General features: G+C 43.9%; 1 protein-coding gene across 10 annotated transcripts in view; it reads right to left on the bottom strand.

Annotated features, from left to right (window-relative positions):
• The window catches only part of FRMD4B (FERM domain containing 4B), a 287,088-nt gene that overhangs the window by 27,806 nt on the left and 231,806 nt on the right, over nucleotides 1–27,476 (bottom strand). For all 10 annotated transcript variants that reach the window (XM_048489959.1, XM_048489957.1, XM_048489960.1 and 7 more), the window contains 3 exons: nucleotides 3,914–3,990; nucleotides 1,665–1,803; nucleotides 880–1,021 (listed from right to left, as the gene is read on the bottom strand). In XM_048489959.1, coding sequence (XP_048345916.1) covers nucleotides 880–1,021; nucleotides 1,665–1,803; nucleotides 3,914–3,990 — 358 coding nt within the window. The remainder of the gene's footprint in view (nucleotides 1–879; nucleotides 1,022–1,664; nucleotides 1,804–3,913; nucleotides 3,991–27,476) is intronic.

Below are 27,476 nucleotides of genomic sequence, written 5' to 3' on the forward strand. Positions count from 1 at the left end.
TAAAACAGAAACCCATTGGCACCTTTAAGACAGACAGCTTTTATTTCACCATGAGCTTCCATGAGTAAGCGATAATTTCTTCAAGTGCATGAAGAAGCCAGCCAAAGCAGTACAGTGTGTGGGGGAAACCATTTTGCTTCCCTTGTTCTGACTGGAAAGGAGGTTCTAAACCAGCAGTTGAAAATGCTCTAGGCCACAATCTGAGCAGAGCTGCTTAGGAATCTATTTCTTGAGAACAGGAAATCCCAAAAGAGCAGATTGGGGGGTGGGGATGGGGAATCAGAGAGAGCCAGGATAAAGGAAGGGCCTGACAGTACCCCACCAGAACTAGATATTCTTGACCAGGGATGAATTACCTTCTATCCACAACAAGAGCAGTAGAGAAGGGAGCCAATGAGACTGCGGCATAATCCTGACCTTACTATGGTAGAATTTATTGTGAATGGCCTTAGGCTTTCAACAATAAACAAATTCATTCATGTAGAATTGGGGGGGGGGGAGTTACAAAAGAAGAACCCTTTCTTGAAAAGACAGCAGGGGTCCATGTAACACTCTGGAAGGACACTCTGAACCTGAACTTTGCCACATTGGTAATCTGAAACTCCTGTGACAAGAATCAGCAACGGCATGACTTGTGGGAGGTCTGTTTTCCTTAGCAGCCTTACACCCTTCAGGACAGTACTGACACAGCAAAAGCAGAAGCCACATTCTTGGGCAGTCAAATGTACCCCTTGCAATTCGAGAAGTAATGAGTCTTCCCAACTGTACTGTGAAACATACTGTTTCTCTGGCGTAAAAAAGGCCCCCCGCTATTCACTGCACACATGCAACCACGTTTCACAACACCGTTTATAAAGACTCAGAAACTAGATAGGTTACCTGAAGAGATTAAGCTGCCATTGCTAGCCGTAATAAATGGATTCTTGACTTCCAAAGTTGCCAGTTTCGAAACCTTTGGTGTTCCCATCTCTGTCAAGTCCATGGCAATATCATCCAAGCTTCTGACTGAGGGGATTTTTGCCTGAAGCAATTTAAACGGGCACACAAAACTACTCAGCAATTGTGTATCAAGTGACTTCTCAGAAAACTCTAGACAAAGGGTCATGGAAGATGATACTTCACAATAAACCAAGACCTAAATACAACAAGACCCACTGTAGGTTATTTCACTGCCTACGTTATCCCCCTATTTGTTAAAACCACTTGATTACCAATTAGGGAGCAAGTGAAAAAGGAGGCTGAAAAGATTTGACTGAGGTGTACATGTGGCAGATTTCTTGTGGGGCTGCTAACTGAAGGTCAAATAAAACTGATCCATTAGCTGCGTTATTATCAAATAACTATAGCAAAGCCAATCAGTACGTAATCTAAGCTTGCCCATTCACCTGTGGCAAGCAAGAATGGCCTCTAGTGACTAGATAGGGAAGCTTTTGCAAACTAGAAAACGCTTCCTCCTTTCTTTTAAGCTATCTGTATGCTAGACACAGGTAGCAAAGGTATATTTGTGCAGGTGAGGTAGTAAACATTTTGTGGGTGTCTGGAATGACGTGCAAGGCTGATATAATCTTGAGGAAGCACCTGCCACCTAAGACAAATATGCATTTTCAGCAACTAGGCTAAACTTTTTTTTTTTTTGGCAGACAGTAGCATGCTTAATAACTCACTTTGCTTTGTTTTCTGTCCAGGTAAAACTGATGTTGGCTAATTGCCATAACCCAGATGGATTTGATCAGAGAAGTGTTCGCATACCAGGTTCGCACCACAAGACCACTCTGTCCAAAGGTTCTTCTTGATACTGAAATTCTAAAGCATAAACACCCAAAAAATGGATTTCTTTGTTATGTGTTTAGATGTTACTCTGCCTTTTTCAATCCGATTGAAAACAAAACAAAAGACCACTTGCTGGAGTGATGTAAGATGCCCCACCCACATTCCCAGTAACTGGCAAACCTCTCAGAGACCAAACTAAATTTCTCTGGGCCTAGTTCATAGTTATTCTACAAGCCATCACACACGCACACACGCACACGCACACACAAAATATCTCATCAGTGGCGTAGTGCCCATGGGGACAGGTCGAAATGGCATGGTGGGGGCACAAAATCATCCCCACCCCGACCTGGCTCAGCTGGGTTGGCGTGGGCAAGTGCCTAAAGACAGAGCGTGGCGCCTGTCCGAGCTGCCTCCTTCCCTCCCCAGGCCCATGGGGGTGGCTCCGATGGGCGCCGTGGCAGCTGGCCGGCACAGGAACTGGCTTACTGCTGCGGTGCCTGTCCATGCTGCCCCTGACCCCCAGCATGGCGGGGGGGGGGGGCACCCAGAGCAGGTGTTTTCCCTGGGCGCCATTTCCCCCCGATACGCCTCTGAATCTCATAAGTCAGGAAATACAAATTTCTGTTTGTTGACTGAAATGACAAATACACACCATACCACCACAACAGGTTTGCAATCTGGGCTGAGACCCCCTGGACCTCAATCAAATGTACACCTCAACTCTGACTGGAACCTGATCCTGTTGTTGGTATAGCTGACCTAATTATTACTGAGATGCTACACTGGTGCTTGGGTTCAGACTGCTTACATGACTGAATGCTTCCTGAGGGCCGGGGAATACCCTATACTTAGCAAACTATCATGTCAGGGGAAAACTAGGTTAGAAACCTTCCCTGCTAACATGCCAGGTTTCTATGCAGGGGGGAGGGTCTTTTTTTTTTAAATGAAAGAGAATTCAGTCATCCGAGTCTTCACCCGAAACAGTCTGACGTGGCAGGGCAGAGATGGACAACCCTGGTGAGAATTCATCCTCTGTTACACCCAGACTTTTAAAGTTCTGAATCATGTGCACCAAATCTTTCCGACAAGAGTTGCATGACATACTGTGTTACACTAAAGGAAACTGCTGTCACTGTCAACGAGCAGCTGAAGTTCTGGGGATGCTCTGAAGAGGAAGAAGATACCCGCCCAATTCATGTTGCTGTTTCTAAGCTGAGACACCACAAGGAAGCTTTTCCATTGAGTATCAATCACCTTCATAGTGAGAGAATAGAGGTGCCAGCCTCCAGGTGGGACCTAGAGATCCCTTGGAACTACAGTTCATCTACAGACTACAGAGCTCAGTTCCTCTGAAAATGGGTGCTTTGGAAGGTGGACTTTATGGTCCTTGGTCTCCTCAGGCTCCACCCTCAAACCCCCAGGAGTTTCCCAACCTAGATCTGGAAATACCCCATCCCCTACCAGTGACCAGGTGGGACCCAACACGCCTAAGACCGATGATACTGAGAGTTTAGTCAGTTCTCATCTTGCCTGTCCTCCAAGAAGCTCAGAGAGCAATGAAGGTTCTCTAGTCCTCAATTTCATCCCTGTGGGTTAGGCTATGCTGAACATCTTAAGGTGGTCTTCATGGTTGAGTGGCCACCTGAGTCGAGTCTCCCCGGTTTTAACGTTTTTAAAACTCTCTGGTTTGATTTTGAGTTGAATCAATATTAGGAGAAGGTGATCTGTTAGGCATGTTGTGCCCACTCTATTTGGGAACGAGCTCTAGTACATACGTAACTATCTCCAGTTCATTTTTAGAGAATATTTGCAAGATGGTGCTCTCAGTCCTCACAACATTTTCTCAGGCAGCTTTTCCGCCACGTGTGTCAAAGGTAGCCTTATTTATTTTTGAAATAAACCCAGCGTAACCAGCTCCCCTTGGCGAGGCAATTAAAAATATATCTGCGAAAACATTTTGCAGAACAAGATAAAACCCCCATACAATCCTTTTGCATTATTGCAGACTTAAATAATGGATAGTGCTATGTTTCCAGCCCAGCACTCAGTACTGGGAACTATTCAATGAAATAAATTTGGCCTGCGATGGACTAGCTGTGACATGGATACAAAAGTTTGGATTGGAGCAGCAACTGCTCACCTTCGAGGGTCATGAACTTCCACGGCAAATTTCTTCTCACGGAAGTAGAGATTCTCCAGCTGTTTCCATTGAAATAACTGGAAGATGGAGAGAACAAAACAGAAAAGGCAATTTATCAAAGAACCAGTTTATCTTCTTATGCTGCTCCATAATTAATATTTTTTTTTCTGAGCACTGAGCTGAGAGAAGCTCAAATGATGCCGGAAGATTAATTGCGTAGAAAGTCTAAAGCCGTAATTACTGGTAAGATGAAAAGGCCCACGTCATGAATGTATACTGCTTGTTATAAACAGCAAACTGCCAACTGTGGGCTGCACGTGTGTTTTGGCCCACAGATGGCTGCATCTCCTTCCTCTCCTAGACCCCTCCCAACAAAGAACTTATATCGTATTCATGTTCTACGAACCTTGTTATTTTAGGGAAGATAGTGTCATTTTGATGCAAAATAGACATAAACAGCAACAGAAAAAGGCCTCATTCCCTGGAACTTTTGCTTTCCAAAAGACTGTGGGACCCAACGTGTATTTACCTTGATGACAACGTCTCCTCCAAGAAAGGTCACCAAGAATGAACTAGGGGAGGGTTCGCTGTTTAGTAAACCAAGCTACGAAGAGATGCATAGATTCAATAACACCACTCCCAAAGAGACTTGTTTTTACAACCTAATTTCATGGACATTGCTTAAGAAAGGGGGTAAATGCAGCTGCTTGCTCCCCTCCCCCAACAGTCAAGCAGGTCTTTGCAGAAGCAGTATACACATCTACGATAAATGGCACAACAGCATTGATGCTGCAGGCAAGCTATACTGGCGGCAAGGTATTGTGCCGTTACAAATACTGTGTATCACAATGTTTGTTATGATGAATGGGATTGTAGTCACTGCTTCTGTTGGCTATTTCACACCTGGCAAGAACTACTAAAAAGTCTGGGGAAGAGATCTGCTTCGAACTGCTGGTCCATTTAATATTATCCCTGACCATATCTCTTATAAGTAATGTGTATGTCTGTCAAGTCCTTTCACAACCCCACCACTTGCAGCAACAAAACAGGACCTGTTTCCTGGTACATGGTGCCAGGTAGATCAAGACCTGTCCAAACACACAGGCGTGCCAAGCAGTCGCTTGGGGCAGCAAGTTTGGGGCTTATGCATTTATTTTAATACTCAATTGAAGATACCAGTCCAGAAATCTGTGACACAGCACAGAAGACAATTTATCTAGCATCAAAAATACAGATGAAAGAACACCCCTTCTGTCATACATGGACACACAACAAAGTAACACAATAGTCACAGAAAGGTAGTCCATCTTAAGAAGACCTGGTAAAAAGCCTTTCATGTGTGTGTACACAATAGCTGTTTTCAATGCATGCATTCAGCCTCTGCTGCTGTATATAAACATTAGTCTTTGCAGTAGAATATATGCACTTGCATAACATACATACATACATATCAACAACTGGAGCTCAGTAGATTAGATCCAGTCAATGTATTGTTTTGCCAAACTTTGGCCAATCCCCACCCTTATTACAACCACCATTCCTGTTGAATGATGTCTAGGTGGGTCATCTGATCCCTTGTATGGCCTTTTTGGTGGTCAAAGGGTTCTCCTTCCTCCCTTTTTAATGGAAAAACTGGATGAACCCAGCCCAATATGATTAAGATGATTGGCTAGGTTATTGCAAACCTCAAATTTCAGCCTCAGTGAAATGGCAATGAACCTCTGGCTGAAAGCTCACCTGCACAATTTTGCCAGTCCAAAAGATACATGCGTATATATAGATAGAATGGAGAAGGTGCAGAGGTGAGCGAGGATGACGACCAGGGGCCTTTCCCTATGAGGAAAGGCTGAGGGACTTGGGAATGTTTAGTCTGAAAAAGAGGAAATTGAGGTCTGGGAGATGTTCCTGCTGGCAGCAGAAGACAGGGCTAGCTATCATAGGCTTAAATTATGGGCCAAAAGGTACTGGCTGGATGTTAGGATTTTTTAAGCAGTGGCTGGAGAAACACTTGCCAGGGATGCTCTAGGTCCGTGGTAGTGAACCTTTGGCACTCCAGATGTTATGGACTACAATTCCCATCAGCCCCTTCCAGCATGGCCAATGCTCTAGGTTGATCCTACACTGACTAGATAACCTATATGGTTTCTTCCAGCTCTATGATTCTATACATACACATGTGTGGGGATTTGTTTTGTGCCAGGAATGTTACATTCCGCATTTGACACAATAAAATGATTTCAGTCTAAGAGGTGCCGTGAAAAACAAACTTACTTGGGAGGGCTTAGTGTCTGGGCTGGGTCCAACACCATGGAAGGGTGGAACTAGTAGCCAAAAGAATGCAGAACTACTGCATACAGTTTGTGACCCACATTTGGGCAACACGCTGTACTTGCGGTAAACTTTGGAACCAGGGCACCAAATGACTCATCCATGGACTAGGGGACCGTGGGAAAGGTGGCAGTACAAATGTCACATGCATGCAGTGATCACGTCTAGAAGAGAAGGACTGCTTCTGCTAGTCCCAGCTCCTTTCAGAAAACATGACCTTCTCGAAAATTTACACGTGCAGGGGAAGGTTTGTTGCTGCACAGCTCATACTTTGCGCACAGAAAGTTCCAGATTAAATTATTGGTATCGTTAGTTAAACGATCTCAGGGTGGGACAGACCTCACTTTGTCTGAGACCATGGAAAACCTTTGCCAGAATATGAACTAGAATCAGTCAGCATAAGGCACATGTGTGCAAAGTATGTATGTGCAGGTTCTATATGTGCAATGAAGGACTCTTGTCAGTTCCCGACTGGGTTTACAAAATATTTGTGAGCAATTTACATGCACACAGGCTCTTTCAGAAAGTTATACTAAACATGTCCTGGGTGCAGTACTTCAGCCAGCTTTGTTCCCAATTTCCCCACAGAAACTTATAGAACCTTCTCTCCAAGAACAAGTCTGTCAACTTTTAGAGTCAGAAACATACATGCTGGTACAGTATATACTTAATTTTGGGAGATACTCCTGCTCACAGAGAACAACTTTCTTAAGTAATAGTTTCCTTAAGCTATTCCTTTCCCTATTAAACAACCTGCCCTGCTAAACATTGAAATCAGAGGGAGATTTTCAGGACAATCATCTTGAAAAATCCTCCAATCCTCGGTGCACAGAGGCAGGAGGGTGAACTTGGATCGTTGTCGCTTTTGCTGGCATTGTCCTCTGCTGGCTTCTCTTTCCTAAATCGAAGGTTTCGTGTCGGAGATTTTTAAAAACCTGGTTTTGAAAAGTGGGACAGTGTTCTAACAGCGCTGCACTGTGATCATTCTGTTCCTCCTGGAATTGCATTTGCTGAACGCACACTAATGAAAATACAGGTTTTATATGACCAGCTTCCTTTAGTAGCCCCATCACACCACAACAATGTCGTCTACTATACAGCCATATTAAAGGTGGAAAAGACCCCATGGTGTGACTTTCCCTCTCAATTATCACGTGGTCTGGTGAGTGTTCTCTACCTATTGAGTGCTTGGGGGATTTTCCAGTATTACTATATCTAATAATAGAGTGGCTGTCTCTTGTGCAGATCCCTAGAGTTGTACAATGGGGCGCTACACACACAAAATAGGGGATTTTATGCACTTAAAGAGAATCCTCAGGTACGAAAAAAAAACTTTGTAAAAGGAAAAGGAAAGGCTGGCTTGATAAGGACTGACTATACTCCAGGAGGCAAGGAATGCTGAAAGCAGTTAAATTAAACGGGGAAGGGAAAACAGCTTGCTCAAGCTTGTGAGAGCTAACTTAATGCTTGCAAGGGTGGTTTGGGAAAAGGACTTCCAAATTGTTTTCCCCTCAGTTCTTTACAGGCTCCCAGCTTGCATGGTAAGCAATGGTGTTGATCTGCAAATGTGGGACGTTTACAAGTCTGCTTCCAAGTGAAAATTTCAGGGGAAAACAAACTAGCGGGATCTTCTCCGTGCAGTCACGGGAACCCTGATCTTCACTATTGCCTACCAAATTGGAGCAAAAGGTGTTGCTGAAGTTACCTTTGCATGAGATTGATGCCCAGTGTCGGCTGACCCAGTTCTGCAGAAAGCAGTTCGGTAGCATAGCTATTCATGAGAGCAGGAAGTGAAGTGGAAGCAGAAGTACAGGGGATGAGGCTAAAGTGCGAATAATAGGCGAGCGAGTACAGGCAAGAGAGTGGAATGCATCGGGACTGGCGAGCGATGCAAGGGAAAAACATGAACGAGCACAGCAACAGACAGGTGTCTGCCAAATATATGACCTATATCATTAGCAAATGATTATCTGCCACAGTTTTATCTTGCCCTCCCTCCATGGCACACAGGGCAGTATCTGAAGTTCTCTTCTCTATTCTGGTCTCACAACAACTCTGGGCGAGAGTAGCTGCTCAGTCCAAGATCACACAGTGAGCTTCTTGACGATGGTGGAGGGATTTGAACTGGGTCCCCCAAGTCCTTGACCAACAATCTAGGCATCACACTAAAGCCTTCCCCACAGTGACCTGGCTCCTCCTATGTTTGACAATCTAGGAGTAGCCCTGTCACAATAACTCAGTACTTTCTGTAGTCATCTCTGAAGTAGAGGCCTAGTCAACAGGGAAAACGAACTACAGAACATTGTGCTGCTGTGGTTGATGTAGGGGGGTAAGAAATTCCTTCGGGTCTAGTGTTACAGAAAAGGAAACTTTCACCCTCAACACAGGACAGCAACTGCAAAAGGGGAATAAAACTGGAGCCCTGAGGCACCTTCAAGATGAACAAAATGAATTACAGCGTACACTTTCTCTTCATCAGATACGCTGGAGCACAAAAGGGAAAACAACTTCAGTACAGTTCTCAGAGATCGGTTGTTCACCCGTTGAATTATAGTCCTTCCACATCCTGCGCATAATTAGGTACTGTAAGAAAACTCCAGTGCTGTAGCTTACTTTTAAGCAAGTATCCTTTTTGGACACAGCCCTACAACTCGATTCTGGAGTTTGCTTAAGAATGACCAGCAAGGGTGCCAAAGAAACTTTAGGAAGGAAGCCAAGTTTTGCTGTAGTCCTTCATCTCAACCTTAGACACACTTCATGCACAAGATCACAACCTCGCGTATGTTTGCTTAAGAAGAAGGACCATTAAAACACAGTGGGAATAATTTGTGACTAAAGACTTAAGCGCTTATTGTATACAGCAGTTTCTCAGAAAAGATCAACACCACCAAAAGAACTTTCTCATGCTTCAGATTCTTCATATAAAACACTGGGACAGAACACTTTTAAACAAGCGTATGCCATTATAGTTGCTAAACATAAACTCAGCACTCAGCAACCACAGGTTTGAGAGGCGTGAAGATGACACCTGTATTTCCAATGCACTTATCCCATGTCTTAAATAAAGCATAATCCTTCCAATATATGCACGACAGAGCCACAAAACTGCTCTTTTTACAAGACCTCCGTCTTCACAAATCCTGCTAGATCCAAACTACGCCTGCGGCCAAAATGTACTTGACGATTGTTACTTGATTCTTTTGCACTGAAAAGCACCGCAAGTCGTAATCAGTGGGGCTGTAAAAACGCCCTGTTTATGGTTTGCTGGAATGTTTTACAGACCCTTATTGCTGAGAAGCCCAGCTATCTTTCCATGAAAAGAAAATAGAACATTCTCAAAACAGCCTGTTAAATTTCTCTTACCAGCAACCTACTGTTACAGAAAAGAAAATTTCACCAAGGGAGAAAATGGGGAGGACTTGTATTAATGAAGTTTTTTGATGTGTAAGAGCAACCGCTAGGCAAAACTATATGCTAGCTAACACTCTCAATTTAAAACAGGTCTCAGAAAGGCTGATTTCAAGTGAAGTATGCCCAGTTAGACTCTGCCTCTTACACCGAGAAGTCTTCCTTTCGCTGTACCTCTTGGGAGGAAAAACAACACCATTGCTACATTTTTTTGTTGCACTGACCCTTCATTCCTGGTCGAAAGGCAAGTGAAAAGCTAAACACAATGTCCTCTTTACTCACCTGTTGGTCTCGGCTCTTTGCGGAAGTCCCCTTTTTTACATTCCGTTTGTTAATCCAAAAAGTCTCCAAAGCGTCATTCTCTGTTGGGGTGGTTTTGCAAAAAAACTATGCGCGTGGTAATCAGTCCCGTCTCTTAAGCCCCTTCCCCGGGCACCCCGGAGAACTTCCTGGCTCAACTCCGGTGCCTGGCTTTCAGACACTTAGGTGTAACTCCGGTTTCACGGACGGCCTCCCTTTGCTGACATCACCACATTATCAGACGGGGCTGCCTCCCGATTCCACGCTCTCTCCTCTGCAGCCCACAGATAAAGAACAAGGGGAGGGAGGGAGAAGGAAAACCAAAGGGTGTCTCACAGGAGAAAGGTGGTGCTTCAAGCCAGCACTGGAAAGCAGGAAGGGATTTCAGTTGCAGCTCTGGACAAGATGGGGAGCACACCGTAAAGAAAGACAGTCCTCTTCACTGCTCTGTTATGCTCCCGAAAGCAACAGGTTTTACGAGAAGAGGATGAGGCATTGCAGCTTCACTCCCTTGAAGCTTGGATATTCGGTTTATTCAGCCAAAGACGGTGTGCGTGCCTTCAAAAGTGCCAGAAAGAAAGGAGGAGGAGGAAGAGGAGGTCTGGGTGAAACAAGATCTCTTGGAAGCCTCAGCTATCTCTCCCTCTGACTAATGATGACTCCTGACATGCCTTCCCCTTCTTTATCACTTCCTTGGAATTTTTAATTTAAAGCATCCAGCGTGATGCTCCCTGCATACCTGGAGGCTGTGGGAAATTCAAAATGCGCAGCGAAGAAGAGACAACCTGTTCTACCAGAAGTCTGCGAAGGTGGGAGATTTTGGCACCTGAACATTGCAGGCTCCTTTCACCTCAGTGATCCCTCCTGGTTCACACCTGGCAATTGCCTGCATAATCTCCCTAGGCGGATTTGAACGCAGTGCTGAGAAGCACCCAAACAGGAACAATTTGCAAGACGACAACAACTTTGTGGGAATACATGAAAGAAACGCAGCTCTCTAGGGTGCTGCATAAGAGCTGAGCGATGAGAGTTGGTGTGTGGAAGTGCTGGAACTCTTTCCCCTATATCAGGGGTCTGCAACCTGCGGCTCTCTAGATGTTCATGGACTACAAATCCCATCAGCCCCTGCCAGCACAGCCATGAACATCTGGAGAGCCGCAGGTTGCAGACCCCTGGTGTAGGCTGTTCCTGTCATTTACCTCCCAAATGCATACCACCACTGCCCAGCTTAGGCCGGACAAAGCAGTTGCATGGGAGGGGGCATATCAACATGTAGCATCTATCCTGTCTTGCTCAGGTCCAGTGTGGGGTGCTGTGTTGGGCTTAAATGAATTACATGGGCTATTCAACTGAATCTTCAGAGGGGATATTAATCTGCACCAGCACATCTGGACTCCCAGTCAATAAAACTGAAAACCGCTTCAAGTTTGCAAGTGCTTGAAAAAGTTGTGGTGAGGATATATATTAATTCAGATATTTGTAAACTGCCTTTCCTTTTGGGTCAAGGCACCTTACAAGTAATAATTAAAACCAGCTACAGTTAAAAAAATCCACAAGGAGGGGAACAAATTGGAAATTTTATCCCATACTTCGAAATTTCCCCTGCATGATTCAGGGGACCTGAATAGACCCACATCCGTCTTTAACGGACTCTCAGCATTTTAGGTGCCTAGAGCAGATTCAGTCCTTTCAGGCTGCTTCTCTGTCCTTTTCTTTGGCCAGATTTGGCAGTCATGTTTTCGTGCACCCTTAGGGAAGCCCCCAAGTAGGTAAGACCCCATGATATTGCTCTTTCAGCATTTAGTTAGGGCTGGTCAGTTCACTACCTGAGACAATAGTAATGGATTAAGGCATAGGTGTCAAACTCGCGGCCCTCCAGATGTTATGGACTACAGTTCCCATCATCCCCTGCTGGCAGAGGATGATGGGAACTGTAGTCCATAACATCTGGAGGGCCGCGAGTTTGACACCTGTGGATTAAGGAAACTGTGACCTCCAGAGACAATGTTCTGCTGAATGTGGCAGGAGGGGACTGCCTTCTTGCCTTGTGTGTGGGTTTCCTGGGAGCATTTGGCAACCTTTGTGGTAAAGAGGATGCTGAACAGAGCCTTCTTTGGTCTTTTCCAGTAGGACTCCTCTTAAGTTCTTAACTGACTATACTATCACAGACAGCTTCTATGAGCTAAGCATTATTCTTAATTTCCCTATTTGTTCCTTTTTTTAGCTTTAAAAAAATGCTGCCTATTACCCAATGGCCATAGCAATAAAATAGCATTTTAAGTGTTTGGGAGGTGGCCAGGTGATGTTTGATATTCTTGTGATCCTGTCATTAAAGTGAACAATTTATTTAGACGCAAATATTCTGAGACTCTCACTTCTTCATGAACACTATGCATACAGATGGGAGCAGCGGCAAGTTCTAGTTCGAGAGGCGGACACACGTTCAAGGGCTGGACAGAATCTGTAACTGGGTTTCAGTGACTTGAAGACTTCTTTCTCCGCTCCCTCTAATTAGCAGAAACGGAATTTATGTGATTACATGGACATGATTTTAATTGTATAAAGCAGAAAGGTTGGGCAATGCAGAAGCACATTCATAGCAAAGAGATTTGGTTTTTAAGAACATGGATCACATACCATTGCCTTGCAAATAAACAGCTCAGGACTAAAACATGACATTTGAACCCTACAAGCTCATTAAACACAAGGAACCTTGGGCCAGTCATTTTCTCTCAGCCTGATGTTGTTTGGAGGATAAAATGGAAGAGAGAAAAATGATGTTATAAGCCTCCTGGGATCTCCTTTGAGGAAAAAAGCAGAACATACCCATATCTATTTAAATAAACAAACAGCCTACCAAATGAATAAATAAGTTTCCCAGTCTCACATCTTCTCCTGAAGTACCTCTGCCTTTGCCTTAAACTTTCAAGTTCTCTGGATTGGGACTGAGGTACTAAGTTCTATTTAGGACCTGGGATGCTACAGTCACTGTGACCCAGACAGCCCTAGCTAGCCTGACCTCATCAGATCTCAGAAGCTAAGTAGGGTCAGAACTGGTTAGTACTTGGATGGGAGACGGCGGAGGAATATGAGGGTTGGCTGTGCAGAAGAAGTCAATGGCTAAAGCCAGTGGTGGCGAACCTTTGGCACTCCAGATGTTATGGACTACAATTCCCATCAGCCCCTACAATTGGCCATGCTGGCAGGGGCTGATGGGAATTGAAGTCCATAACATCTGGAGTGCCAAAGGTTCGCCACCACGGGGCTAAACCATCTCTGTTAGTCTCTTGCCTTGAAAAACCCACGGGGGGGGGGGGGGCGTAAGTCAGCTGCGACTTGATGGTGCTTTACACACACATAAGGCAGGCCTGAATTATATCAGGGATCCGAACTGGATAATATCCATGAGAGTGGACAGTCAACCATCACCAGCTCTTTTGTGGATGAAGCAGAGCTTTTATCAGGGGCAATACAGAACTTTACAGAACTTCCTCCCCAAGACAGCGCATCTACTCTTCTCAGATGAAGACTCTTCTTCTCTCAGGCATAATTAGCCCCTCTCTCTCCCACGGTCCTGATCTTTTCTCCCACTAACTCAGCTTTTAGCTCTGCTACTTTAACACTAACAGTGCAATCCTAAGCAGAGTTACACACTTACACGTTAACTAATATCAATGAGGATTACAAGGCTATAACTCTTTGTAGGGTGGCACTGCTAACCTCTGTCTAACATCCCTTCTTGGATTTAAAGCCACTTTAACCAGGGACCATCCTTATATAGTGTGGAAAATCATGATGCGTGAAACAGTTCTCCTTTTTAATCGGAGTTGAATCTGTTTTCCATCCATTTTACTGAGTGGCCCCAGGTTCTGCTACTACGAGCCAGGGAGAAAAACCCCTCTCTGATCTCTTTCCCCAGACAATTTATAATGTTATAAATAACTACAATGTGCCCTCTTTTCTGAAAAACAACAGCAAGAACCGAGAAGGCAATCGACCCACAGGAAAAAAAAAACCCACCTCTTTCTTTGGGATTGCTCACACAATTAAAAAGAAAAAAATCCTTCCTGGATAGCTTAAAAAACTGTCAGTTGTATCTGTAGATCAGGCATTGTCAGATCTTGAAGCTTTAGTACGGCCGGAGGGGATGGGGGAGACTGCATGCTCTGTGGGGGCGGGGGGTGGGGAGGGGTGTCAGAAGGCAAGCAGTGCTAATGGAAAGCTTGTGGATCAATAGCTTTGGGGGGCGCAGCTCTCCCATCAGAACACTGTGCAGTTGCCAGGAAAGATTCCTTTCTAGTTACACCATCAGTTCACCAGGGGGTCTCTCCTCTCCTGGCTCCTCCTTTTCACCCCAGACTCACTGTGCATCGTGCGGCACTGAAGAGCAAGTCAGGAAAGAGGCCGCCAGAAGTCTCGGCTACGTGGGCTACCCAGCAGGTTCATATGGACGTGTTACTGACAACATCCTGTTGCCATCTTTTTGTGGGGTTCCAAAGGCTGCTGCTCAAAAGCCAGCAAAAATACTGAGGTACTTTATCTTGAAGTCATAATGTGAAGTGCGCACAGCTAAACACACATTTGCTGTGTACACATGCAATGGTTCCAGCGAAGCTGCTTATCAGTTCAGGTATCTATGTCAATCTTTTAGGTCCACAAGCACAGCAGGCGAATTGAGTGCCTGTAAACTCAGGTGGAGGAATCTGGACCAGCAGACGGAGTGAGAGGCTGAAATCCCAGCACTGTCATAAGAACAAGCCAGCTGGATCAGACCAGAGTCCATCTAGTCCAGCTCTCTGCTACTCGCAGTGGCCCACCAGGTGCCTTTGGGAGCTCACGTGCAGGATGTGAAAGCAATGGCCTTCTGCAGCTGTTGCTCCCGAGCACCTAGACTGTTAAGGCATTTGCAATCGCAGACAAAAGGGCACTATGATTTTTGCGTGTTGGTTAATAAATAGTGAGGAGCTGCACCAATCCCCTCTTATCATTCATGCATTCGTCACAGAGGACCTGACACTGGCCCTTTCCACACAAACCTCAAAAAACATTTTGAGGCAGGGAATAAAACGTTTCCTCCATGCATTCCTCTGCATAGTTTCCACCCCACCCCCCCCCAATGTTCCGAAAGCATTTTGTTTCCAGACTGGAAATGTTTTATCTGAAAACCATTTTACAACAATTCTTTTGTGTGAAACATTTTCAAAATATTTTCCCTTGCTGTGTGGCATATTTCTTTTTTCCCCCACTGCATTTTCCACACCTCTGTGCTGTCCCCAAACATTTCCCACAGCAGCATTTTATCGCTTCATTTTGTCGCTCCGTTCCCCCTTGCCTCTTTATTTTCATCAGCTCTGTGGTTCTTTAAAAAGTTTTTGGGTCAAATCTTTTGGTCAAATATTTGAAGCATCAATGAAACTACAACAACAAAGAATCCATGCATTGAATCTTCAAAGCATCGATTCTACAAAAAACAAAAAAAGAGAGTGAAACCCCCTCATGGCGGCCATGAAACATCTTGAGGGGGTGAGTGCGAACAAACGGCGGGGGGTGGGGGAATCAAAAACATTTTGCAGACATTTTAGGTGATGCAGAAAGGGCCAAAATTTGTGTGCGTGAAATTAGGCCTGATGTGGTCTCTCCACCTGGCAGCCCAATATTACAGTCTGGCTTTTGATGAAGCAGCACTAAATAGCATCTTGTGCAGCTGCGAGTACAATGCCTGACTAGGAAGGAAAAATCATCCAGCTCATTTTTGCTTCCTTGACTATTTATTGTACATTTTTGCACCACCCTTCCACCAATGAGCTCAGAGTGGCATGCATGGTTCTAGTTCCCCCTCCCTTTCACCCTCACAGTACACATCTGCAGTACTAGTAAAACAGCTACTGGTGGGCATAGATTGAAACCAAACAAGCACATCTGTTTGCTACCAGCAAGGGCAGAGAGAAAGCACTGTGAAGTCAACAGTGTGTCTTAGAGCCAGGTGATGAAATAGATCCACTTGTAAAACAACAAGTTGAGAGCCTGATGAAACAGTTTAAAGGTTACTGTTTTAATTGTAAATGAAAGACATAAATGTATGAAAATACACCCCCTCAGAGGGGGTATCAATTTCAAACCAAACTTTGGACGTCCCTAGGTCCTATGTTCTGACTGACATACAGGAATCATCACAATAAGGTTTCCTTGGGATAAATGAGAAGTAGAAAGGGGCTCCCAACCTTTTTGAGCCTGTAGGCACCTTTTGGAATTGATTCAGGGTGGGCTGCCGCAGGAGGTAAAACCCACCATAAAATTGCTGCTGCTGAAGGCAGAATCACGCACAGAAGAAACTCGAGTGCAGAGGAAAAGTGGATTAACTGCTGTGCCCCATGAAAAACTCAGGATTAGAATATTATATTCTTTATTGAAGTACTGTAGCAGTATATTGGCAAGTAGAGAACCACAGACAGATCTAAACATACATGGCAGGATGTTTCCAGAAACGGGAAACGAATTGGAATCGTTGGTCTGAGACGATTTGAACTGGGACCGAGTGTAGTCTATAGATATGGGCTACAAACATCTGGGCCAACCTCTGGCCAGAAGGGATGCTACCACATGGAACAAAATGGGCCTGCTTTGAGAACAAATCCACTACCACTCAGATGACTGTTTTGCCTCCACTAGCAGGTAAATCCTTTACAAAGCCCATAGAAATCACCCACCAGGGATACAACTACACAGGAAGAGACAAGAAGAGAAGAGTTTGCATTTATACCCTGCTTTTCTCAACAGTAAGGAGTCTGTTCTCAACCGTAAGGAATCTGTGGGACAGCTGCCATGGAAATAATATTACTTTAATCTGCCCAGCCAATCAGCTCTCTAATGGCCAGTCAGATGTCCTTCTGGGCAAGTGTCCCACTGGCCCCGCCCACTTTCTAAAAACACTTGGTGAGTACCAGGAAAGGTGTTGGGGGTGCCACGGTGCCCACAGATACCATGTTGGGGACCCCTGACATAGGAACTTCTCGTGTTAATGAAACAAATATCCACTGATATAGAATAGTAAATGACTGGAAAGGAAAGTACGGTGCCCACACTCTGAAAAACAGATCGATCTCTTGCATGTCTGTGCAGAAATAAATCCCATCATTAGGGTTGCTACCTTTGAGTTGGGAAATGCCTGGAGGTTTTGGGGCATTTGGGGAGGGGACGGACTTCAGTGGGGTTTAATACCATAAAGTCTGTGTTCCAAAGCAGCCATTTTCTTCAGGCAAACTGACCTCTGTCGCCTGGAGACTAGTTGAATTAACAGGAGATCACCAGTCACCACCTGGAGGTTGGCAACCCTATGCTGAATGGCGCTCACTTCCAGGGGAGTGTGCACAGAACTGCAGATTTTGTCAGGGCCCTTTAGCAGAGTGAAACACAGCAATCCAAATCCTTATGTGGCATGCCTATTCCAACTCCAGTACCACTGCCAAGATGGCAGCCATAAGGCATTACTACAAGCCAATACTTGAACCAATAAAGATGGTGATGAAACAGAAACAGATGAAACACCTGCCCTGGCACCTGACTGCTCAATGTCCAACAGTCCTGCCTTTGGAGCATAACACTGCACTCCTGGACAAAGTTGCTCCAGTCGAAGCTCGTTAATTTCAATGGGCTCAGTAACTGCAGCAACTCTGCACAGGGTTGCACTATAAATCACCTAATTCCTCATGACATATGCCCTGCTTTCTGCATAGGGCTGCTATTGCTGCAAGGTTGTACCCACAACTGTCTCAAAATCAAAACAACAACACCACGTTTCTCTTGAAGGAAACTTATGGCTTAAGTCTAGTGGTTAAGAGTGGTGGACTCTAACTGGAGAACCGGGTTTGATTTCCCCTCTCCTCCATATGACCGGCGGACTCTTACTGGGGAAATGGATTTTTTTATCCATTCCTACACATGAAGCCTGCTGGGTGACTTTGGCCTAGTCACAGAACTGTCAGCCCCACTGACCTCACAAGGTGTCTGTTGTGGCGAGAGGAAAGGAAGGAGTTTGTAAACGGCTTTGAGACTCCTAACAAGAGAGAAAGGCGAGGTATAAATCTAAACAATTCTTCTTTTCTAAAGAAAAGAAGTGGCATAGGAGGTTAAGAGCTTGTGTATCTAATCTGGAGGAACCGGGTTTGATTCCCTGCTCTGCTGCTTGAGCTGTGGAGGCTTATCTGGGGAATTCAGATTAGCCTGTGCACTCCCACACACGCCAGCTGAGTGACCTTGGGCTAGTCACAGCTCCTCGGAGCTCTCTCAGCCCCACTCACCTCACAGGGTGTTTGTTGTGAGGGGGGGAAGGGCAAGGAGATTGTAAGCCCCTTTGAGTCTCCTACAGGAGGGAAAGGGGGGATATAAATCCAAACTCTTCTTCTTCTTTTCATGGAAAGGAGCCCTGTGCGCATGTGTGTACATGTGTGTACGTGTGTGAGCGTGCCAATTCCTGACTTCAGCATTCCTCTGACTTCTCCCTCATTTTGCTGTTCTCCAGAAGCAGCGTTTAAAGGGGCATTTCAAACTGCAGTAGGTATGTCTTTAGGGCAGGTCATACTTCTCTGACTGAAAGTTCTTCCCTGCACAGAAATTTGTTGGAATTCAATCCCATGTATTTTCAAAACTCCTTTAAAAATCTTTTTTAAAAACCCCAATGCAATATATTTCATTTTTTAAAAAACGTTCTGATTTTCATTGTTTCAAAAGAGAAGAACAAAAATGAGAAACCTCTCAAACAATTTAACAGAACGGCAAAAATATTTTGAAAAATAGGAAGAACAGCCGCATATGATCAATAGCACAGTATAGGCAAGGTATAGTGAAAGCTCATATACCCTCCTCCTTTCTCTGTTAAATGGATCTGATTGAGTTGCTAAGGAAAGGGGGAGTCCCTAGAAATATTTAATAGATGGTCATTTGCCTGCCAGTGCAAAAACTAGACCCTAATGAAGCAACTGGAAATTCAGGAAGATCACAGGGTTTAGCACATACAGACGCGGAGGCACGAACACAAATTTTGCAATACTGCTTCAGGCAAAAATAAAATCTACCTGTAGAACATTTATACTTGCGATTTCCTTCCCCACCTTAAATGACATTTCCTTACAGAAGTCACAACCAATCATATTGTTGAACTCCTGAGAGTCCAATCCTAAACAGTTATATGGACTTAGAAAAGTGTAAGGCCTCTTCTGCACATGCAGAATAATGCACTTTCAATCCACTTTCAATGCACTGTGCAGCTGAGTGGAATAGCCAAATCCACTTGCAAACAATTGTGAAAGTGGACTGAAAGTGCATTATTCTGCATGTGCGGAAGGGGCCTAAGTCGGTTTAGGGCAGTATTGTAAGTATCCTCCACAGAACTAGTGCAATGTCAGCAGAAAGGTACATTTGGATGGGACGACTTGGGTCCAAATTTAACTTAGAAACAAATCTCGCTCAACCTTACATACCTCATAGGGTCACTACTTAAGTAAAATGAGACAATCCCCATGTATATCTCTCTGGTCATCTTAAAAGGATACAAATGTGCTGAACGTATGAAAAATACTCGCAGGAGAAGCTGATAACAACGTATGGCTTCTTTTAGAACTATCATTCATCTTTTATTCATGTACAAAATATGACCTCCCCAGCAAAAATGAGAAAAAAACCCTCACAGGCTTTCAAGAAGGCAGATAAATCTTTTAACGATTTTTAATTCAGATGCATTACATCACGGAAGCCTTGTCCTACCATGAAGTGCAAGAACTCGCTTTCAGTTAGGACAAGGAGACCGTTAAAAAGGCATGATCTCCAGGCTAATGGAAAGTTAAAGGCTGAAGCTCTTTTGCTTTGCTAGAGGTTGCTAGAAAGTGCAGACTGGTCACTGATCTGGAATTAAGGCTGCATTCAGATACTGTGGTAAAGCGGGATTTGTACAACTCCTCAGTTGGTACCTTTTTGCTTTTTTATCGCCCCCAATCAGCAATGACACCCTCTCCCGGGGCCCAGCAGTTGCAAGAGGTGGTGTTTAAATTGCAATTTCTGAATTCAGGCATCATAACAAATGACAACTAGTAATAATCACAATCCATAAGACAGATATGATCTTAAAGATGGATCCAGAAGAAATTGTCATTGATGGAAGGTGTGTATGTGACTTTTGTTGCGTCTCCCTTTCTGCTTTAGACCTCTGATCGCCACCCTTCTCGCTCAGTTCTTTCTTTCACAAATAGCATTCTAAGAAACGTTATGGGCTACGTAAGGACAGTGGAAGCTATCTCGCCCCACTGATGAAAATCCTTTCCATCAGAAGAGCTTTTGCATGGGATACACTGTCTAGTTTGGCACCTAACCTTTCTTTCCCTTGGTTGCTTTCCTGCCATTGTAGCCGCAGTGGCATAGTGGTTAAGAGCAGCTGCATTCTAATCTGGAGGAACCGGGTTTGATTCCCTGCTCTGCCACTTGAGCTGTGGAGGCTTAGCTGGGTGACCTTGGGCTAGTCACAGCTTTTTGGAGCTCTCTCAGCCCCACCCACCTCACAGGGTGTTTGTTGTGAGCGGGGAAGGGCAAGGAGATTGTAAGCCCCTTTGAGTCTCCTACAGGAGAAAAAGGGGGGATATAAATGCAAACTCTTCTTCTTCTTAATCACTTCTTCCCTCCTCTTCCTCTCCTTCCAACTGTGGTTATTGATGTTTGCAACAATATTTTTGGAGTTGCTAGACAACTTTCAAAATGGCTGCTGAGATCTCGTTATCAAGCAGAATCGAGAGACCTAATTTCCCCCCAGTATGTTTTACTTTTAGCTTTGAAAAAAGAGGAAAAAAATCCCGTAATTTTTCCACCATTGTATGATTTTTCTGCATATTCTGGGATTTCCCCAGTCCTATAGATTACTTTGCATCTGAATGGGGCTTTATTTTTGCGATTTGTTTTCCTTCTGTATGTTTTGGTCATGTTTAGAATTAGATAAAATGACAGACACTAACACGAACTAGAACAATGAAATTTAAAATCAAATATACAGTTCACCATATATCATGCATAATCACACAGGATATAATGCTAAACTTCTGTTTCTACTTTATGACAATGCTCAAATACATCTGTAACAACTTCTAAATTTTAGCATGCCAGATTAAAAAGCTAGTTTATTTAAACCTAGTTATTCTCATGTGCTGATCAGAACATCCATCGTCTAATCTATGACTTTTATTTAGTTAAAAATAATACATACATGCTGACAAAGGAGTTTTGCATAATCAGATCTTTCTGCCAAGAATGGTGGAATGCTATCTGCATTCTGAAAACATATTCACGAATATAATCTGAAATACTGGAAAACCTACTGCAGTTCCAGTGGTAGATTTACTTATGTACTATTAATATTCCCAACTCAGTGGGGAATACACAGACTTGGCAGTGCAGTCACTATGGAAATTACATACAGTATACTGATGGTAACTTCTGAATAAAGCTACCCCCATTTGTATAGTAAGTGCAAATTTACCCAGAGATACAGGACACTGACATTGCTATACCTAGGGCCAATTCCTAATTTAAGGGCCCCCTGTGGTGCCCTCCAGTGATGATCCCCACTAAGCATGTTGGCCCCTTCTACATGGATGTACATATACTCTTAGAGTACTGGTTCCCAACTTGGGGTATGTGTACCTGCAGAGGGTACGTAAAAAAATTACATAATGGATTTACTAATATGAGGGTACAATTTTAGAGACATGGGTTGCCAAAGGTTACATGAGTGAAAAAAGGTTGGGAGCCATTGCCTTAGAGTAAAGAATGGAGGGTCACTCTCATATCCCTGTCACTCTCATATGGAGGGTCACTCTCATATGCTGTTAGGTAAATAGGTAATACACATCCAGCTCATCCTCACACACCTCACTCTGCCCTCCCTCACATCCAACCACCACTTACCCACTTCCTCACCCATATTCACCACAGCTCTCTTTTACTAAAAGTGAGGTGGAGTTTGCCTTTTTCTTCTAAAATCCACGGGGTGGGGGTGAACCAACACTACTGGCTCCGCTTCTTTTGAACATGGCCCTTTAAGAACCCAGGGAGCTGGCCTCAATCTGAGCGCCTCACCACCCTGCCTCTGCTGCCTGACTGGGATAGCCTCCTTGCCCCAGTTCTGCCTTACCCAAGCCAGGACTGTGCGTGTCAACCAGCCTCATGGATTCGAACTCTGGACAGTTCCGTTGTGGAATGGAAAGGGTTACCTTATACTAAAAACGCAAGGCACCACCATATAACAATGTGAATTGAAAAGGGAAAGAGGGATTCCATTTGACCACCTCAAAAGGCTATGCTGGTGATCATTGGACCTGCATGGACATCTGTGTGGGTTGCGGACTGTGATGAGAAGGACAATTGCCACAGCAACGCGTGGCCAGGCCCTGCTAGTTATCTAATATATTCAACTGTGACTATGATAATTTTTATGATTCTGAGTCTTCAGTAACCTTCAAGTCATACTAATATACAGTAACCTGTGTCCAAGTTAATAGAGATCCAATCCCGAAAGATGTGTATCTACGTATTAAAGCAATTCTATTGTGAGACCTTTGTGACAGTTATTTATAATATGTCCAATCCTGCCAAGGAATCAAGCTCGTTGAGAGTCTGCTGATTTCAACAGGAGATGCTTGAGCACACATTTCTCTTTCCTATTTAAATTAGTGAGGCTAAAATGAGGTTCATCTTGACTAGACTGCAATATTTAGCTCTCCCCTGCTGGGAAAAGCCATAGGGAACCACAAGAGAGATATGTTACTTCATCTCTGGCCCAAAAAGAGTGCTACAGAATTCATTCCATATGTCTTCCTAGGCTTTTGCATGCAAGAGAAGCAACCACACTAACTCTGAAGCCTTCTTTTTCGATGAGGAAAGTGTGTGTGGGTGTGTGTGGGAACAGTCTTGAAAGGGGTAAAAGGAATTTGCACACAAACAGTGCTGTGGAAAAAGGAAAGCATAGGGTGCACGCAAGGTTCTCAAATTGATTTGCCCCTTTTAAAAAAGGTAGAGAGATATTCTGTTTTTCTTTGCCTGGGAGAAGATTATTCTCAGATGGTGGGTTGAAACTAAAGGATGCTCACAGTCATCTCTGACAACTGCTTCAAAGAATGTGGAATTGACTAAAGGCCAGAAGAAAAAGAGAATGCGGTTAGTTACCCAGCTGGAATTCTGCCAGTGAACAAGGTAACACGCCTATATCTTGGTTAGAGGTATGTATCTTTTAGAACAAATATAGAAGCTATCCAGATTTCAGTATAACAATGGAAAACATATTTCCTTGGAAATGTAGGAAGACAGTTTCACTGTATCAAAGTTCTACATCTCTCAAGATGTAACCCATTCATATCATGGCTAATCTGTAAACTATACTGAAAACTATCAAGTGTTGTAGGAAACACCTGATGTTGCAAAAGGGAAAACCGTTTTAATGGAGTGCTCACTGCACGTCATGTAAACAGATTCTGAAACAAGCATTTTTAACATAGAGAAGCATTCACTTATCATACCTCTGTTGGTAGAAACAGATACTGAACAGCTTTCTTGCCAGATGCAAACTTATTTTTGTCTTGTGTAAGGGAAGAATATAAAAGGAGGGCTTTCCCTTTTAAAAGAGGGATTAGTGTAAGGAGAGCCCTTAATCACTGCTTTTTAGATAAAATGGTTTCTGGTTTTGGCTGGTACAAATAGTCATCACAAGTCTCCGAGGTCAAATTAGGGGGACCACTGCTCTCTCTCTCTCTCTCTCTCTCTCTCTCTCTCTCTCTCTCTCTCTCTCTCACACACACACACACACACACACACACACACACACACACACACACACACACACACACACACACACTTTTTTTTCACACATACATTTGTAATGGAGGTACAAGTGAATTTATGGACTTGTACACAAGCATTTATAATGCTTTGCATTTGTTTAAATAACAGTATACAAATTAAAGCTGCATGTAAAAGATTTTATACATTGTACAAAAATATCAGCTATTTTTAGTCATTAGCAGCCTGAATAGCCCAAACATTGCCGGAGCTTGTCAGAGTGCAGAAACGAAGCAAAGTTGGCTATGGTTAGTATTTAGATGGGAGACCACCAAAGAAGACCAGAGTTGGTACACAGAGGCAGGAATGGCAAACCATCTCTGGTCATCTCTTGCTTTGAAAACCCCATGATAGGTTTGACATGTTGGTTGTAATTCGATAGTACTTATTGTTATTTTTCAGACTTTACAGCCATGTCCACTGGGAGGCTGGCAACCCCAGGCATATCCTCCCAATACATGGTCTCTGAATTCATGGACTGTTCTGGTATGTGTAAACTAATCACTGATTTTTTCATGGTTCCGGTTCGCATTTGCCAAAGCTGTATGTGCCCTATACAGAAGGTACACGGTACAATATACATCAACCAAAGCAAATACAGCATGTGCAGCGTGTACTGGCACGTCCAAACAACAATTGCACTGTACCTATGCATAGAGTTAATATTTCTTCATTGCAATTACACAATCACAACAATAGCAAAAATGCAATCGTTCACTATGCATATAGAAACAACAACTTACAAAGTTACATGACCCTGAAAACGAGTAAGGTAGAAGAAAAGTCTCATTTTCTGGAGAAAACCAATTGCAACAATTATGACACACCAAGCAACTGCACAAAGAGATGGTGAATACAAAGAAGAAGAGTTTGGATTTATATCCCCCCTTTCTCTCCTGCAGGAGACTCAAAGGGGCTTACAATCGCTTTGCCCTTCCCCCCCTCACAACAAACACCCTGTGAGGTAGGTGGGGCTGAGAGAGCTCAGAAGAACTGTGACTAGCCCAAGGTCACCCAGCTGGCGTGTGTGGGAGTGCACAGGCTAATCTGAATTCCCCAGATAAGCCTCCACAGCTCAGGCAGCAGAGCGGGGAATCAAACCCGGTTCCTCCAGATCAGAGTACACCTGCTTTTAACCTCCTACGCCACTGCCCAAGCTGTGTGAATGTATCAGAAGTGCTTTCCACTGGCTTCTCCTGAAAGCAGACTTTTCTTCTTGAACTCATGGTACATTCACGCAACTCTATGCATATGTGTATCTCAATTTTTTGTTTCAATGTGCCGATATACACATAATGCATGCTGAAGCTGTTATGCACATACAAGATCGATAGAGGATAGATGAATAGGTAGAGTGTTAAAAAAGAATCTTCCGGTTCTTTGATCATTAACAGGCAGAAGCAAATCAGGAGATAACGTTTCCAACTTCACTGATAGTCAACTGCAAATATTTTTATAATGTTTACCATATGCTGTGTGTATTATATATACAAACGTGCTACTCCATACACAGTCCCCTTTCACTGAGAAATATTTACGCTCACATAAAGCAACAGATCCACTCCTGTAAATTTGACTTATTAGCTAATCCAGTCAATGTGCATTTGATTCTATAAAATGAAGCCATTTCCCTTGTCCCTTTGCCATGTGCTAAGTCCTTGTACCCCAGGACTTCTAATCTCCATCATAAACATTTGTTGTAGTATTGGGTCTCTCACGAAGATAACTACATTCTGAACAACAAGCTGCACAGTCCCAGGAAATCTAGTGTATGGGAAGAGACTGACATGGATATTGCTAGCAAATATTCTCTCGTTCCTCCTCTAAACAACTATCTGAATGCAAAGCTCATTTGCTTGTTGCAAATGTCATCTTGGCTGACATTTGAGGATGAGGGACACATTTGAGGATGATGGCCCACAAATCAAATACACAGGTCAACAATTATGTGGTATAAAATATTGGCCACGGCCTGGTTTATTGATTATTGGCAAAGGAAGCAGAGTTGCAGCATAGTGGACAGATCCTAAGATTGGAAAGCTTGCTTGCCGAACCCAATACCATGCCTTTCGCCAGCAGAGCAGCAAGTTTTGATGAGACCCATTTGGGTGCTGGATGCTAGATGAATCTCTTATTTCTGCCTGGGGGTGTGGACCTGTTAGCAGCCCATCACTTAGGCATGTGGTATGGAGGCTGCCCCACTTCCAAGGCTCCTGGGGGTGGGGCTCCACTAATGGGGGCAGGTGCTTAAGCTCAGTCTCCCCCAAAAGGATTTGACCCCATGCACAACCCAGCAGGCTATAATAGGAAATAAAAGAACAACATGACAGACCAAACATGTTACAGAAAGGAAATACAAATAAACCATGCAACAAAGGGCAGGTGGGGGGGAAGAATGTCAGAAGCAGAAGCTGAAGACAGGCAGGCACCCACCTTGCATGGCAGGCACCCAACCAACATCATACTCCATGCTCACTAGCTCTCAATGGTCCAGGCAACCAGTGTGGATGGCAGACCTGCCTTCTACCTCCCCAGAACAGCAGTACTGGTTCACAGTAAGTCCCGTGCCATTCTTTACCACTAAGTAACAGTAATTCAGCTCACACTACCTGAGATTAGGTGGAAGGGATTCTGGCCAGATGCCACAGGGATCAAGTCAACTTTAGCCCCATCACCTCTCCATTACAAGTTAACTTATGGTCAAGGGTTGTCATGGCTGGACTGTGGGGAACGGTACCAGCAAAATTGTTGTTTTGGGGAAGGAAATAAGTTGCTTTGTTAGAACCACTGAATATGTCAAAAGAGACACATAATACAGCTTTTTGGCAATATGTCAGAATGCTCCCTACACATTTATTTATTTGCTGATAAATTTATGCTTGCCTCTTTTCAGTCATTATAACTCACTATAAAACACTACAACTCTTAAAAGTGATTTACAATTAAAAGAAATCCCTCTTTCAAAATTAAAAGTTGCTGAGACATACAGTGCTATTGGGATTTTCCACAACACTTGAAAAAAGGATTCACAAAACACTACTGACTTCCAGTTTGTAGAGGTGATGAAGGCGGAAGGCCTTAGCTTCCAGTGGCTTGCAACGTCTGAACCCTATGAAATTCTCGATCAGTTATTAGACAGGGAACATTCCAAATGTGATTCTTCCACATTGAAAGCCAAAAGGTAGGAAGGTTCCAGTATAGCAGTCCCAACAGAGACCTGCTTTTTAGTGTTCAGGGATGGTTTGATGCTTTCTAAAATAAGTTTTTGACATCATTTTACACCCAGATCTCACCACAGCCTATCCATTTCTCATGACCTGGCCAAGACACATAAACCTTTCCCCTTGCGATTGTTCTGAGCTTGACGTTTACTTCTAGCTAGCAGTTTGTTGCAAATGGCAAACAGAGAACCACCCTCTGTGTAAAGAAACTGGTTGCACTCCTGTCTCTTCTGTCATGTTAACCAGTGACTCTTTGCTTGGAATAAGTCACTGTTTCCTAAAGGTAGTTAGTATCAGTATCCACATGACACACTGGTTAGAATGCTGGACTAGGACCAAAGGCATTCATGTTCCAGTTCCTACTGCCATGTAGCAAGTGTGTTGGCAGACCCTGTGGTCAGTCCCTCTCTTTTTCCATCTAAACCCCTTGGAGGATT

This window comes from Sphaerodactylus townsendi, linkage group LG03 (assembly GCF_021028975.2).
Source record: "Sphaerodactylus townsendi isolate TG3544 linkage group LG03, MPM_Stown_v2.3, whole genome shotgun sequence".
Lineage (NCBI taxonomy): Eukaryota > Metazoa > Chordata > Lepidosauria > Squamata > Sphaerodactylidae > Sphaerodactylus > Sphaerodactylus townsendi.